The 12267-nt window shown below is 36.5% G+C and overlaps 1 protein-coding gene across 1 annotated transcript; it reads right to left on the bottom strand.

The window, feature by feature from the left end:
- Positions 1-496: 496 nt before the first annotated feature.
- On the bottom strand, positions 497-11599 carry LOC132178908 (MADS-box protein JOINTLESS-like). Its single transcript, XM_059591487.1, has 7 exons — positions 11418-11599; positions 9073-9151; positions 6395-6456; positions 6201-6300; positions 2383-2421; positions 962-1069; positions 497-694 (listed from the first exon to the last, which is right to left on the bottom strand). Exons 1-6 carry the CDS (start codon positions 11597-11599, stop codon positions 1061-1063), a joined length of 471 nt encoding a protein of 156 aa, XP_059447470.1. The 3' UTR covers positions 497-694; positions 962-1060.
- Between the last annotated feature and the right edge of the window lie 668 nt (positions 11600-12267).

Raw genomic sequence — 12267 nt, 5'->3', positions numbered from 1 at the left:
GACCATCAGCCTCTTCCACAACTAATGTGGGATAACCCCAACAATCTCTCCCTCACATATCGGGCCCTGTGTTAGAGTAGAAACCATGTTTCTCCCATGGACCGTTGGGCCAACCTAGACTCTGATACCAATGTTAGGTGATCTTGAGTCTCTCTTAACGTCAAAACTAGCTCAAGAGATAAAGATTTTCCTCACATTTATAAATTGACCACCTACTCCTTTTATAACTGATGTGAGATAACCCCAACATAGTTTGTCAAATTTGATCCATATAGGTGGAGTTTCTACGATTACAAAGCTGTAGATATAATAATTCTGCAGCTCTTCATTGGTTAAGTACTATGTCTTGCAAGTTTCCAAGATAAAAGTCAGGCACATGACAGCTTCATCCTTGCTCGTTTTATGCATATATATCCTCAAACAAGCAACTTTTTGTTTTCCAGTCTTCTTTATAGCCCATTAAAGCAAGTTGGCCCTTGATTATTCATGCATAGCATAAATCAAGCATCCATGGCTGATCACCATATACATATGTGGGACTTTATTTTGATCAACTTGCGGAAACTAAAATTTATTTTGATCAAGAGTTAGCTGGGTTTTACTTAGACGTGCTTGTTTTTCAATAGAGAAAATTAAGCGTCTCCATGTACTCTTGACTTTCTTTATCTTTCAAAATCAATTCGGGAAAGGTAACCTGCAAGATATACCAAGGTAATCAAATAGTGTCTCTCCAGTAGCAGCATGTACAATATGTCTTTGGCATTTGGTCACCACTCAGCCAGTGCAACCACTAATTAATTTCATATTATCCTTATATTTCTAGATAATATATGCCTAAATTTAAGAAGATTATATATAAATTTGAACTTAAGATATCCCTGGATTGAACTCTTAATTTAACTACATATTATAAGCAGAAAACCAGAGAAAGAAATTTAGTGTTGCAATGTTGCAAACTTACCCCCCAACTTGAGAGAATTGACGATGTCTTGGTGTTGAGGAGGATCAGCTGACCTGCAAGTATTATTGGTCATTGACTAAGATGATTGGCCTTGTTCAATTACATGCACTACAAAAAAAAAGGAGTATTAGTGACGTGTATACTATTCATTAATATCTGCCACATCACCATTTAGTGACGTGACAGTTAATGACACGTTACTAAAATATTTAGTATCGTGTAAAACTCCACACGTCATCATTTGGTGACGTGTCATAATGGCACGTTACCAATTGGTAACGTGTCATAATGGCACGTTACCAAAATGGTAACATCTCAATGAGACACATTACCAATTTGGTAACGTGTCTCATTGGTAACGTGTCATAATGGCACGTTACCAAATTGGTAACGTGTCCAAATTAACCACACGTTACAATAGGGCATTGGGAACCTGCGACCAGCTGGTTTCCAATTTTTTTTTTCCCCCTTTTCTTTCTTTCTTCCCTCCTATTTTTGTTCTACCTCCCCCGCACAGGCCTTCTTCTCTTTTTCTCTCTATCTTTTCCTTTCTCTTCTTCGAAGAAGAGGGAATTTCCTCTTCTTCCATCTCCTCAAGGAAATTTCTCTCTCTCTGTGGCAACTCCTTCCGGCAGGTCCGGCCTCTCTCCGTCCATCTCCTTAGGTATATATATTCCTCATTATATATATCTTGTGTTTTGCATTAATATATTGGGGTTTAATATATATAGCTTGTCTTTCTATTGTTAGAAAAAATGGCTAGGTTGAAACAAGCCAAAGAAGAGGCTGAAAAGGAGATAGCTGAATATCGAGCCTAAATGGAGCTCGAATTCCAGAGGAAAGTTGCAGATGTTTGTATATATATGTTGTTGAAACTGATTCAAGGCATTCTGAGTTCTATGATATTATTTGATGGTTTATTAAATCTGATTCCATGATATTATTTGAAAAAAAAAAAAATCAGATTCCATGATATCAACTGTGCTGGGTTCGGATTTTTGAAAATCAGATTCCATAATATTATTAAAAGAAAATTCCGGAAAAAAAAATTCAAAAAAAAAAAAATCAAATTTTTGTCCGGAATTTTTTTTTTTAATAATTTTTTAAACTTTAGTAACGTGTCAGAAACTAACACGTTACCATTTAGTAACGTGTCAGAAATTGACACGTTACTAAATTCCTAGTAGTTACGACCAATTTGGAAACGCCCCAAACACGTTACCAATGACACGTTACTAACCTTTAGTAACGTGTCAACAGCCTTGACACGTCACTAATGGTCCGTTGCCAAAAAATTGAATTTTCGTAGTGATATGTTATAATGTTAAGTTGATTCTCCAACTGCTGAAATAGACATTGTCCACCAAATGATCAGAAGAAGGGAAACAAAGAAAAAAAGGAAATTCAATTAGACATGATACCTGTGTTGGTCGCTGATTATCCTCCATCAGTTGGGCTCCCTGCATTTAAAGAATAAGATCAACAGAAAAAGATAAGTAAGACATGTTTGCCCTTAGCCACTAAGGTAATTAGGCATATAGGGAACACACTCTGAGTCTAACTTCGAAAAAAAATGTCTTGTGTTAGGTTTTTAATGTTGGAATATTCATTGTCAAAACTTGTTGGGGTATAAGTTGGTCTTAATATATGGTCTCAGACTTAGATGAAAGTTGAAGATCAAAAGTTGTTGATTACAAGATATGTCAAAAGTCATTCGAACAAGAACATGGAAGCACTTCAAGATAAGGTTCTAGTAAGCCTTGATCACAGCCATGATTGAAAGGTTTTTCGATTGGGTGCTCAAGACTTTAAAATTCAAGCTCTAGAAAAGCTCAATTACAAGGGCGAGTGCATCTAGTTCAAACGAGGGTGAATTTGAAGACTTACAGACAGTCCCAATAGCAATGGTGAACGCAACCCGTTCAATGAGTGCGGAACAATGGTATTTCACAAAATGCCTTAATCAAAACCTCGATTGCACAACATTCAAATACAAGAAAATGAAAAATTGTGAAACCCTAACTCACGTTCGTACAAGAACTTATCCTGTTCAAATGAGACTACAACAGACTAATTTAAACCTTAGTTTGCGTAACCATAGTAGTACTTACTCATTAGAAGCTGCACATGAGGAGTGTAGACGATAAAAATTGCAGACACTTCCTCTAGTTTGATTAAGTCATAGCCTAATCCAACTCCACCAGAACATTAAGGAGAACCAAGGATTACACTAATCGAAGATTCTCATTGTGGGATTCGAACCCAACATATTCATTTATCAAGTACTTTGTGTTAGTTTATTTGGCTTATTTGGTGATATGTTTGTAATCAGTTTAAAATGAGGTTTAGCATGAAGAATTGAAGATATCGGGATTTTCAATCTAGAGTGTTCGAACACCCAGAGGACAGGTCCAGACAGCAATTCTAGAGACATCAACAAAGACTGACTTGTTCGGACAAGGTGTGAACACGTCCGGACACTGTTTCTCGAGACTTCATTTGAGAAGACATGTCCGAATAGCCAAAAGACGTGTCCGGGCATGATTTCCAGAGACTCCTATTTACAAGACATGTCCCGACAGCCAGAAGCCATGTTTGGACATGATTTCCAGAGATCAAATTTCAAGACATAGAAAGTAATTGAGCTTTGATACCAATTGATGAAGCTTAACTTGGTAGGTTGCAGCGAAGAACAAAAATAAAGCAGCGAATAAGTAATTCTAGATCTTGAGTCTATCAATGATCTGAGAATTCTTCTTAAAATGTTAGATACTCTCTAGGTTTTGAAGGAAAACGAAGAATAAACTCAATTATGAGTAATTCTCATTAGTAAAAATCAATAATCAACATAAACTCCCCTTTCTCCGGAGGTTATAAGCATATATTTATAGCCTAACACTTTAAACCTAATAAAATATGACATAAATACCCCAAAAACCCTAAACTTAATAAAATAACGAAATAAAAACTCTCCAAACCCTAACCCTGATAAATTATAACAACATAAAGTCGGCTAGAAAATAAAACAAACTGACGGTGCCCGTCTGGACGGGACATATGGCCGTCCGGACGGCCACGACAAAAAAACATAAAGAAACATAGGTCATTCAGACGGGATTCTGAACGGGGTCTTCTGCCAGCCTTCCAGAACTGCACATTCAGACGGCCGTCTGAACGCCCCTGCGAACGGATGTTTTTGTCCGAATTCTTGAATGACCCGATTTGCATCATCCTCCCTTGGTTGGAGAGAATTCGACCTCGAATTCAGCCGGTTCTTTCCACGGTCCTTCGGATGCCATATCAACTTGTTCCACTCACCCTTCCTCAAGATCAAAACAAGACAACACCCCACAATAAGCGTGGTGTTCTTCATCATTGAAATACTTTTAGGGTTGTCGTGAAGGCCCCACACACCCTTCCACGTGCCATGAAAATACTCAAGAATGAGTCAGTCATTGTTTCTCCTTTGAAGTCAAGAACCTCTCAATAGCCAACAACCAATCTAGAAATTCTTCGGGTTGTAGATCCCCTTAGAATTCCGAAATATTGAGTTCGAACCAATTCACCCACCTATTGGCATGAGCTTGCGCATGGTGCTGACGTCCGTGCGTTCTGCGCTTCGCAAAAGGGTTTCTAGATCTATTCCCATGTTTACCACACCAGTCGGATACTTGGGTAGTGAGGTCTTTAATTTGATCGCTCATAGCCCTGAGTCGATCCTCCATGTGTTGCCAACGTTCAGTGATAGATTTGCCTTCCGCCTTCGTGAATTGCTGTCTTGGTTGGGGACGACAACCGTTCGGCCCACCATTCATGTGCCGCAAGCGAATTGCCAGTTGCTCCTTACTGGCTGTCTTCGTGCGCACTTGCACCTTGTTCATGTCTGTACAACAGTCACTCCTCCCCATTTATGGAAAGTAACTGAGCTCTGATACCAACTAATGCAGCCTGACTTGGTAGGTTACAGCGAAGAACAAGAATAAAGCAGCGAATAGGTAATTCTAAATCTTGAGTCTATCAATGATCTGAGAATTCTTCTTGGAATGCTAGATACTCTCTAGGTTTTGACGAAAAAAGAAGAATAAACTTAACTATGAGTAATTCTCATTAATAAAAATCAATAATCAACATAAACTCTCATTTTTCTAGAGGTTATAAGCATATATTTATAGCTCAAAATCCTAAACCTAATAAAATATGACATAAATACCCTCAAAACCCAAAACCTAATAAAATAACGAAATAAAGACCCCCAAAACCCTAACCCTAATAAAATAACAACATAAAGTAGGCTAAAAAATAAAACAAACTGACGGTGCCCGACCAGACGGGAGATATAGCCGTCCGGATGGGCACGACAAAAAAACATAAAGAAACATAGGCCATTCGGAAGGGACTCCGAACGGGGTCTTTTGCTAGCCTTCCAGAACTGCACGTTCGGATGGCCATCTGAACGCCCCTGCGAACGGACGCTTCTGTCCGAATTCTTGAGCAATCTGAACTGCATCATATTTTCTATGTATAGCATCTATGATGCGAATACTGTGAGCTAAGAGATTGATTGAGATCTAGAATGTGAGTGACTTGTCTCTCTTAGAGTGAAGGTTGTGCCTTTCATCCACAGATCAAAGAGCAACACATGAAGCCAATTGGAGTTCTGGTGAAGGAAATCATATAGAATAAACGGTTCAGAAGTTCTGTAAAAACTACTGCAGTCACAGACAAGTGGGTCATTTGTCTAGTACATTGGATTGTCAAGTACAAAGATTTTGTATGTTTTGACATTGTGTAAATTCTTGTCTTTCTATAGTGAAGTGATTTTCTGGATTTGGCTGCTTTGAAGAGGTTTTACATTTTGAGAGTTCTCTAAATGGTTTTCATTTCGTAACCAAATATCTATGTTCTTTATGATTCATTGCATGTTTGAATATTTGGTTGATGATATTGTGTTAGGCCAGATCTAATTCCGCATATTGTTTGTTAAACACCTATTCAACCCCCTATAGGTGTAGATTGGAGTCAAGTAGTTTTTTCACTATGCTCTAAAATTAGTAAATGTGTACAACTATGTATTCACGGCTATCATCACCTAAGAAAGCCTGAAGATATTTTACATTATATTTTTCGGAATTATAGTAATTGCTTGAATCTTTTATAAATATCTCTCATTTAGAAACATGTAAAGGCTTCATTGCTCCATTATAATGCCAACAAACAGAGGCAACAAAGAGAGACACACCTTTGCATTTGAAACGCGGCTCAAGCCTACTTTGAGAAGTTGCTCTAGTTTCTGTAGTTCCTCTATATTCAATCCTTGGAGCTCTTCTCCCTTCATCTGCCTGTAATTAGGTGCAATCATTTTTTACATTAATTTTGTGAGGAATGTGCATGCCATTGCTATAACAACTTGATATATGAATGTTGTCACAATACCTTAGTTCATGAGCCTTCCCCACGATTTCATCGCTCAACAAAGTGTTGGTACTATTGGCACGCTAAAAGGACACAAAGAGTTTCCGTTCATGAAGATTTTCAATACATGTTCTGTTTACAAGCACTTTCGTAACATACATATATATTTTTTTTGTAATAAACTGATTAACATTGAAGCAAAAGAAAGTTACAGGACAAACAAAAGAAAGTTACAAGACAGACAAAGACAGAAAACCAAATCAAACAGACTACAAACTCCTCAAAGCAAGTGAAGATGGAAATCACCTGCGAATGCAGTCCGAGAAAACCCTTGCCGCGGCGCAATCTAATGGACATAACCATCAGGAGTATGAAAACTCCAATGAAGCATCTAAACAGACTTTCAAAAAAGCCATGGAGAAATAGATGCATATTAACAGTGGAAAAAAGGTTTCCAAAAAGAAACCAAAAAGAAAATGAAAAAAGATCTTCACTGACGAAGAGTTTAAAATCTAACTGGATCGGGTTTAACATACAGCAACACAAACAAGTTACAAAAAAACAACACAACAAGCTAAAAAGCAGAGTAAAATGTCCAAAAAACAGCAACGACGGAGTAGTCAGAGTGGTGGCACAGGGCCACGAGCCAGTGAGGGAACCAAAAGACCAGCGTAGGAGGTGGATGGAGGTGGAGCTGCAAGAAAAGGGCCTCATGCGTCGACGCTTGGAGGACACACGCCAGCGAGTAAGATCTACTTGCAGGCACATGTTGAACACACATCGGCGCGTTGTGGATGGATGGGAGAGTTGCTGGTGGCAGAGGCTGACGGAGACGGCTAGGAACCCAAAGGAGTGGCTCGTGAGCATCCGAGACTTCCTGAAAACAAGATAGCAGATTTTGAAAAAAACATACCCAAAGATTTCAAGAAAAGAGCGATACCCAAACTTGGAGCAGCTGAGGATGGCGGTGGTCAAAGGTCTTGCAGAGGGGGATGGGTCGTTGCAATTTTTGGACAGAGATAAGGCCTCCGAGGAGGCAATAGCATCTCTAAAGAGACAGTTTTGGCCTCTGATGAGGCAAGAAGGGGAGGGGGAGTAAGGAAAATGGAAAAAGAGAGAAAAATGGGGGAGGAGGAAGACAGTCTTCCTCCTCCATGGCTGCCAAACGTGAGTTTGGGAGATTCTAGAGGAGAGAGAAGAGAGCGTTTGGCTCTCTAGGTGCTTGTACGAATTTTCGAACCCCATATTCCCACTTTTGTAATATTTAAGGATGTTGTAAATGGTACAAGTAGTTGGTTCTTAGAGTTGTTCCAGAAAATGCATCTAGCTTTTCATTTTATGGTACAAGGTTCATAACAAGTATTTATAGCGAGTAATGTTGTACATACTCCTACTTTTCTATACCCATTTCTTCACATCCATAGGTAGATTTTAAAACCATCATTGAATTAAAATTCAATAAAGATCCATCTTATATCCAATTGTGGTTTTAAAAGCCACCTATGGTGTGAAAAAATAGGTGTGGAGAAGTGGGAGTAAGAGCATGTTTGATATTGTATTTGAGAAATAGAGCTTTTAAGTCAAAAAAACGTTTTTTTTGGCAAAAGCTTCATTTTAAACTTTTGCCAAAAATGTGTTTTGGCATTTTTTTGGCATTTTGGACCCTTAAAAGCGATTTCAATTTTGGAAAAATTACACTTTAGCCCCCGAAAGTTTGGGGCGATTTTCAATTCAACCACCAATGTTTCAATTTTTGCAATGCATCACCCCAAACTTGCAATTTTTTTTCAATTCGACCAATGTCATCCCAAAATTCCCATATTGCCCCAAATTTTTATTTATTTTTATTTTATTTTATTTTATCAAAAAAAAAAAATTCGGGGGTGCAAAAATGGCCAGATGGCCAAAGGGGTGGCTACGGACACCCCAAATATATATATATATATATATATATAATAAAAAAATAAATTGGTGGCAATATGAGAATTTTGGGATGACATTAGTCGAATTGAAAAAAAATTGCGACTTTGGAAGGGTGCATTGCAAAAATTGAAATATTGGAGGTCGAATTGAAAATCGCCCCAAACTTTGGGGGGGTAAAGTGTACTTTTCCCTTCAATTTTTTTTACCAAATGGAAACTTTTCTCTTCAAACGGATTTTTTTCAGTGTTAAATGCACTTTTAGACCCCTCAAACGTACACTCAACACAGGCTCTAAGTGTAGCATTACTCATTTATAGCAGACAAACTCCTAAAAAACTGAAATAAGTCGGTTTAACAAAAACTTAAGTAGCTCATTCATACGAGATCACTTCTTCGAATGAGACTGCAATAAACTCCAAAAAAAAAAAAAAAAAAAAATCATCCCTCATTCATATGAGACATCGAACGAGATAGCAAACAAGCAATTCTGAACTCCACTGGATCATGCAAGATGGTTGTTAATAATTCTAAACATCCTGTAGGTAAAGGTTGGGTGGGGCTGCCTTGAGTTTTCCCCCTTGCCTTTTATTCTTTTAACTTCTTTCCTTCTTCTTTTCCTTATTAATTCAATCTTTACTCATCCGAGAAAAGAAACATGCAGAGTTTGAAATCTTTGCGTCTTAAAAATATTTGTTCATTTATCTTGAGAGACATGATGAAATGCTAACATCAAAAGGGACATATATCCACCCGCAAAATATATATATATATATAACCTGCAGCTCCATAGATGGTTTGTCCATTTTGCTGAGATGCTTTGAATGCAAATTATGTCTTTCAATCACCTGCTGCATACTTCAAACAACAAACGAATAGCTATTCAGTTCCTTCCTCCTCTGTTTTCCTTAGCATAAAATGAAAGTGGAGATGAAAATTACCAACTTTTAAAATAGACTTTGACGGTAGATTTGGTGCTAATGAAATGAAATGTATCTTACAAGCTATAGAACATACAGCCTTGACACTTTACTAACGTGTCAAGCCTTGACACGTTACTAACGGTCCGTTACAAATAAATAAAATTCTTGTAGTGCCACTATACTACATGCATGGTTCAATATGATAATAAGCATGATTTAAGGACCCTCATCTTTTTATATTTGTTATTACCTATCACTTCATTAATCTGAGATGATCACTCATAATAGTCTTAAGGGCAATAAAAGTAAAGAGCGTCACTCCTAATGAGGACAATAAAAGCAAAGATAATCACTCATAATAGTGAGGACAATAAAAATAAATACAATCACTTATGAAAGTCATATATAAGATCAATCCTAAGTATAATAAAAGTAAAAGTAATTTATATCACGTTTTACTTATTTTTATCTCATAAGCATGCATATTGGGCCTTTAACGACATAATTTGAAAAAACAGACCCATACAGAATTAAATAGCACAATGAGAAAAACTCATTGAGCTAATTTGTAAAAATTGCATTCCCGGGGCTCTAAACACTATTCACACTACTACCCTTTTTCTCTCTCTCATTAGCTCAGCTCCTTTCTCTCAGACTGAAGGGGGTGGGGTGGTTTTTATAGGCAATTAGTAATTAAACTTAACCAATAAGTGGTAAGATGATGACTCATGAAGGTGACTCACTCAAATTTACGCGTATCCATTTTAACCTACGTACGTAAGTCACTTAATTTTGTCTTGTAGCTAAAATATCTTCCATATTTAAAGCTTCTTGACTTGACTTGGCCAAAAGCTATTCATGGAGTGATTATCCCATTCAATCAATCGATCGAGTAGGATTTTCCTAGATAAATGTGGTAGAAAGAACTCATTTGTCGTACATTGTACTTATGTTATTGGTGTTCTATCTTTTGAATCAACATTATTATGTCCATGCATTGAAAAAAATTATTCCCGTGTTAGTTACTACATATCAACGACCACTAATTTTTAATTTTTTGTTTGTATGAAATTAGTGACGACAAGAAATTATAATCATTGATAAGTAAACAATAACGACGATGTTTGAATCGTTGCTAAAAATATAGTTGTTAAAAACCAATTTTCTTGTAGTAAACCTAACCCGATTAGTAGGATATGAACAAGACAATACAATTTGTCTTCTAAAGCATAATAATCCCGAAGTATGTTTCTAAATTAGTTCATCATATATATCATTCATGTGCTTTAATTGCACTTCTATATCAACTGTTTTAATCCCAAAATATGTTCCATTTTCACAGTTACTTGTACACGTCAATCCAAACAAGTGGCAATTATTCCAACCATTATTTTACGAGTGATTACAATGAAATATATATACTGGAATATGCCTAGTTGATTCTTTAATTAACTATATAAACAAATAATTAGTGAGCGGTGTAGATGTTCAACAAGAAAAAGAACATTTCTATATAGAAATGTTCTTTTTCTTTTTTCCCCCTCCAAGGATAGATGTAGATCCATTTTTCTCATAACTAATAAATACGTTTTATTTCAAATTGGGTTGGTTTTTCAATTTAATAAGTTAAATTATCACATCTTTAATTAGAAGATGTGATTTTCATATACATTTTTAATTTTTACATAAATTTTTAATAGGGCGCGTGTGTGTGAACTAATTGCATCTCTAACATGCAACTTGTGTAAAAGTCACAATTCTCTTAAATTTAGCTAATTAATATGGGCCAAAAAATCTCTCCTTTCCATCATTCAAATCCAACATCTAGTTCATCCGTACGTACGTATGCTATATTTTATGAAGTGCAGAAACACAAATATCTAATTCAGAGGAGTGAATAAGAAAGTAGCTAGGTAGAAATATCACAAGACACTGCAAGTGGTGGCTTATATATATATATATATATATAGCAAGGTGATATTAACATCTCAGGGGTGAAAGTAGATAATTGTGGTTTGCAGAAAACATAAGAGTTGGTAGTAGTTTTTTTCAGTGATCAGTCTTGTTGTTTAATTTGGATCTTTTATTTTGAGCAGTTGGCTCTCACATATTCTCTCTCTTTCTCTCAAGAATGCATGAATAAAACGATCAAAATGTATACAATAAGTAGAAAGATGTTTGAGAGAGAGAGAGAGAGAAACCTTGAGCTGGCGTAGTCAAAGAGCTTTCCAGTAGAAGAGAAGACAATGAGAGCAATTTCAGCATCGCAGAGAGTTGAGAGCTCCATAGCCTTCTTAAACAGTCCCCCCCTCCTCTTACAGAAAGTCACCTGTCTTGCAGCCCTGTTGTCGATCTTTTTCATCTCGATTCTCCTCCTCTTCATTTTTGCAAAAATCTCTTTACAAAATGATATGGAGAAAGAAATAAGAGATATATAGATGTTATCCTCGTACAAAAGCTAGAGGAATAATAACCCTTCACAAAAGAGGAATCTCAGAGAGAGCAAATCAAACTCCTACACTACACATGAAAAGTATATAAAGGGAGAAGCTTTATTAAGGGCGAGTCATATAGAAAATCAAAACATTAACAAAAATAAAAATAAAAAAGAACAAGAAAACCAGTCCTTTTCACAAAGAGAAAGAGTATATAAAACTTATAGAGAGGATAATAGAAAGCTAGAAGAAAGATCTTTTAAAAAAATAAAGAATCAAAACTGCACTTGCTCTCTCCAAAAAAAGAAAATGAGGAAAAATATGAAAACTAAGCTAAAATTTAACCTACCCTTCAGAACAATTACTGAATTTAGCAGATCTCCCACCCGTCTTCAAGCATTCTACAAATAGAAAAGTTGGAGAGAGAGAGAGAGAGAGAGAGAGAGAGTGGAATGTAGAGTTAGAATATTAAAGGAAAAAAGAAAGATGGGTTTTGCATAAACCAGGATAAACAGCTCCACCTTGACAAATTTAGCTTAGAATCTCAAACGAAACCCTAGCTTTAAGAAGCACTGTGGGAGTGAAGAAGAAGAAGAATGAACCCTACCAATCCAAG

Source organism: Corylus avellana, chromosome ca4 (genome assembly GCF_901000735.1).
Source record: "Corylus avellana chromosome ca4, CavTom2PMs-1.0".
Taxonomy (NCBI): domain Eukaryota; kingdom Viridiplantae; phylum Streptophyta; class Magnoliopsida; order Fagales; family Betulaceae; genus Corylus; species Corylus avellana.
This window is presented reverse-complemented; position numbering and strand designations above follow the sequence as displayed.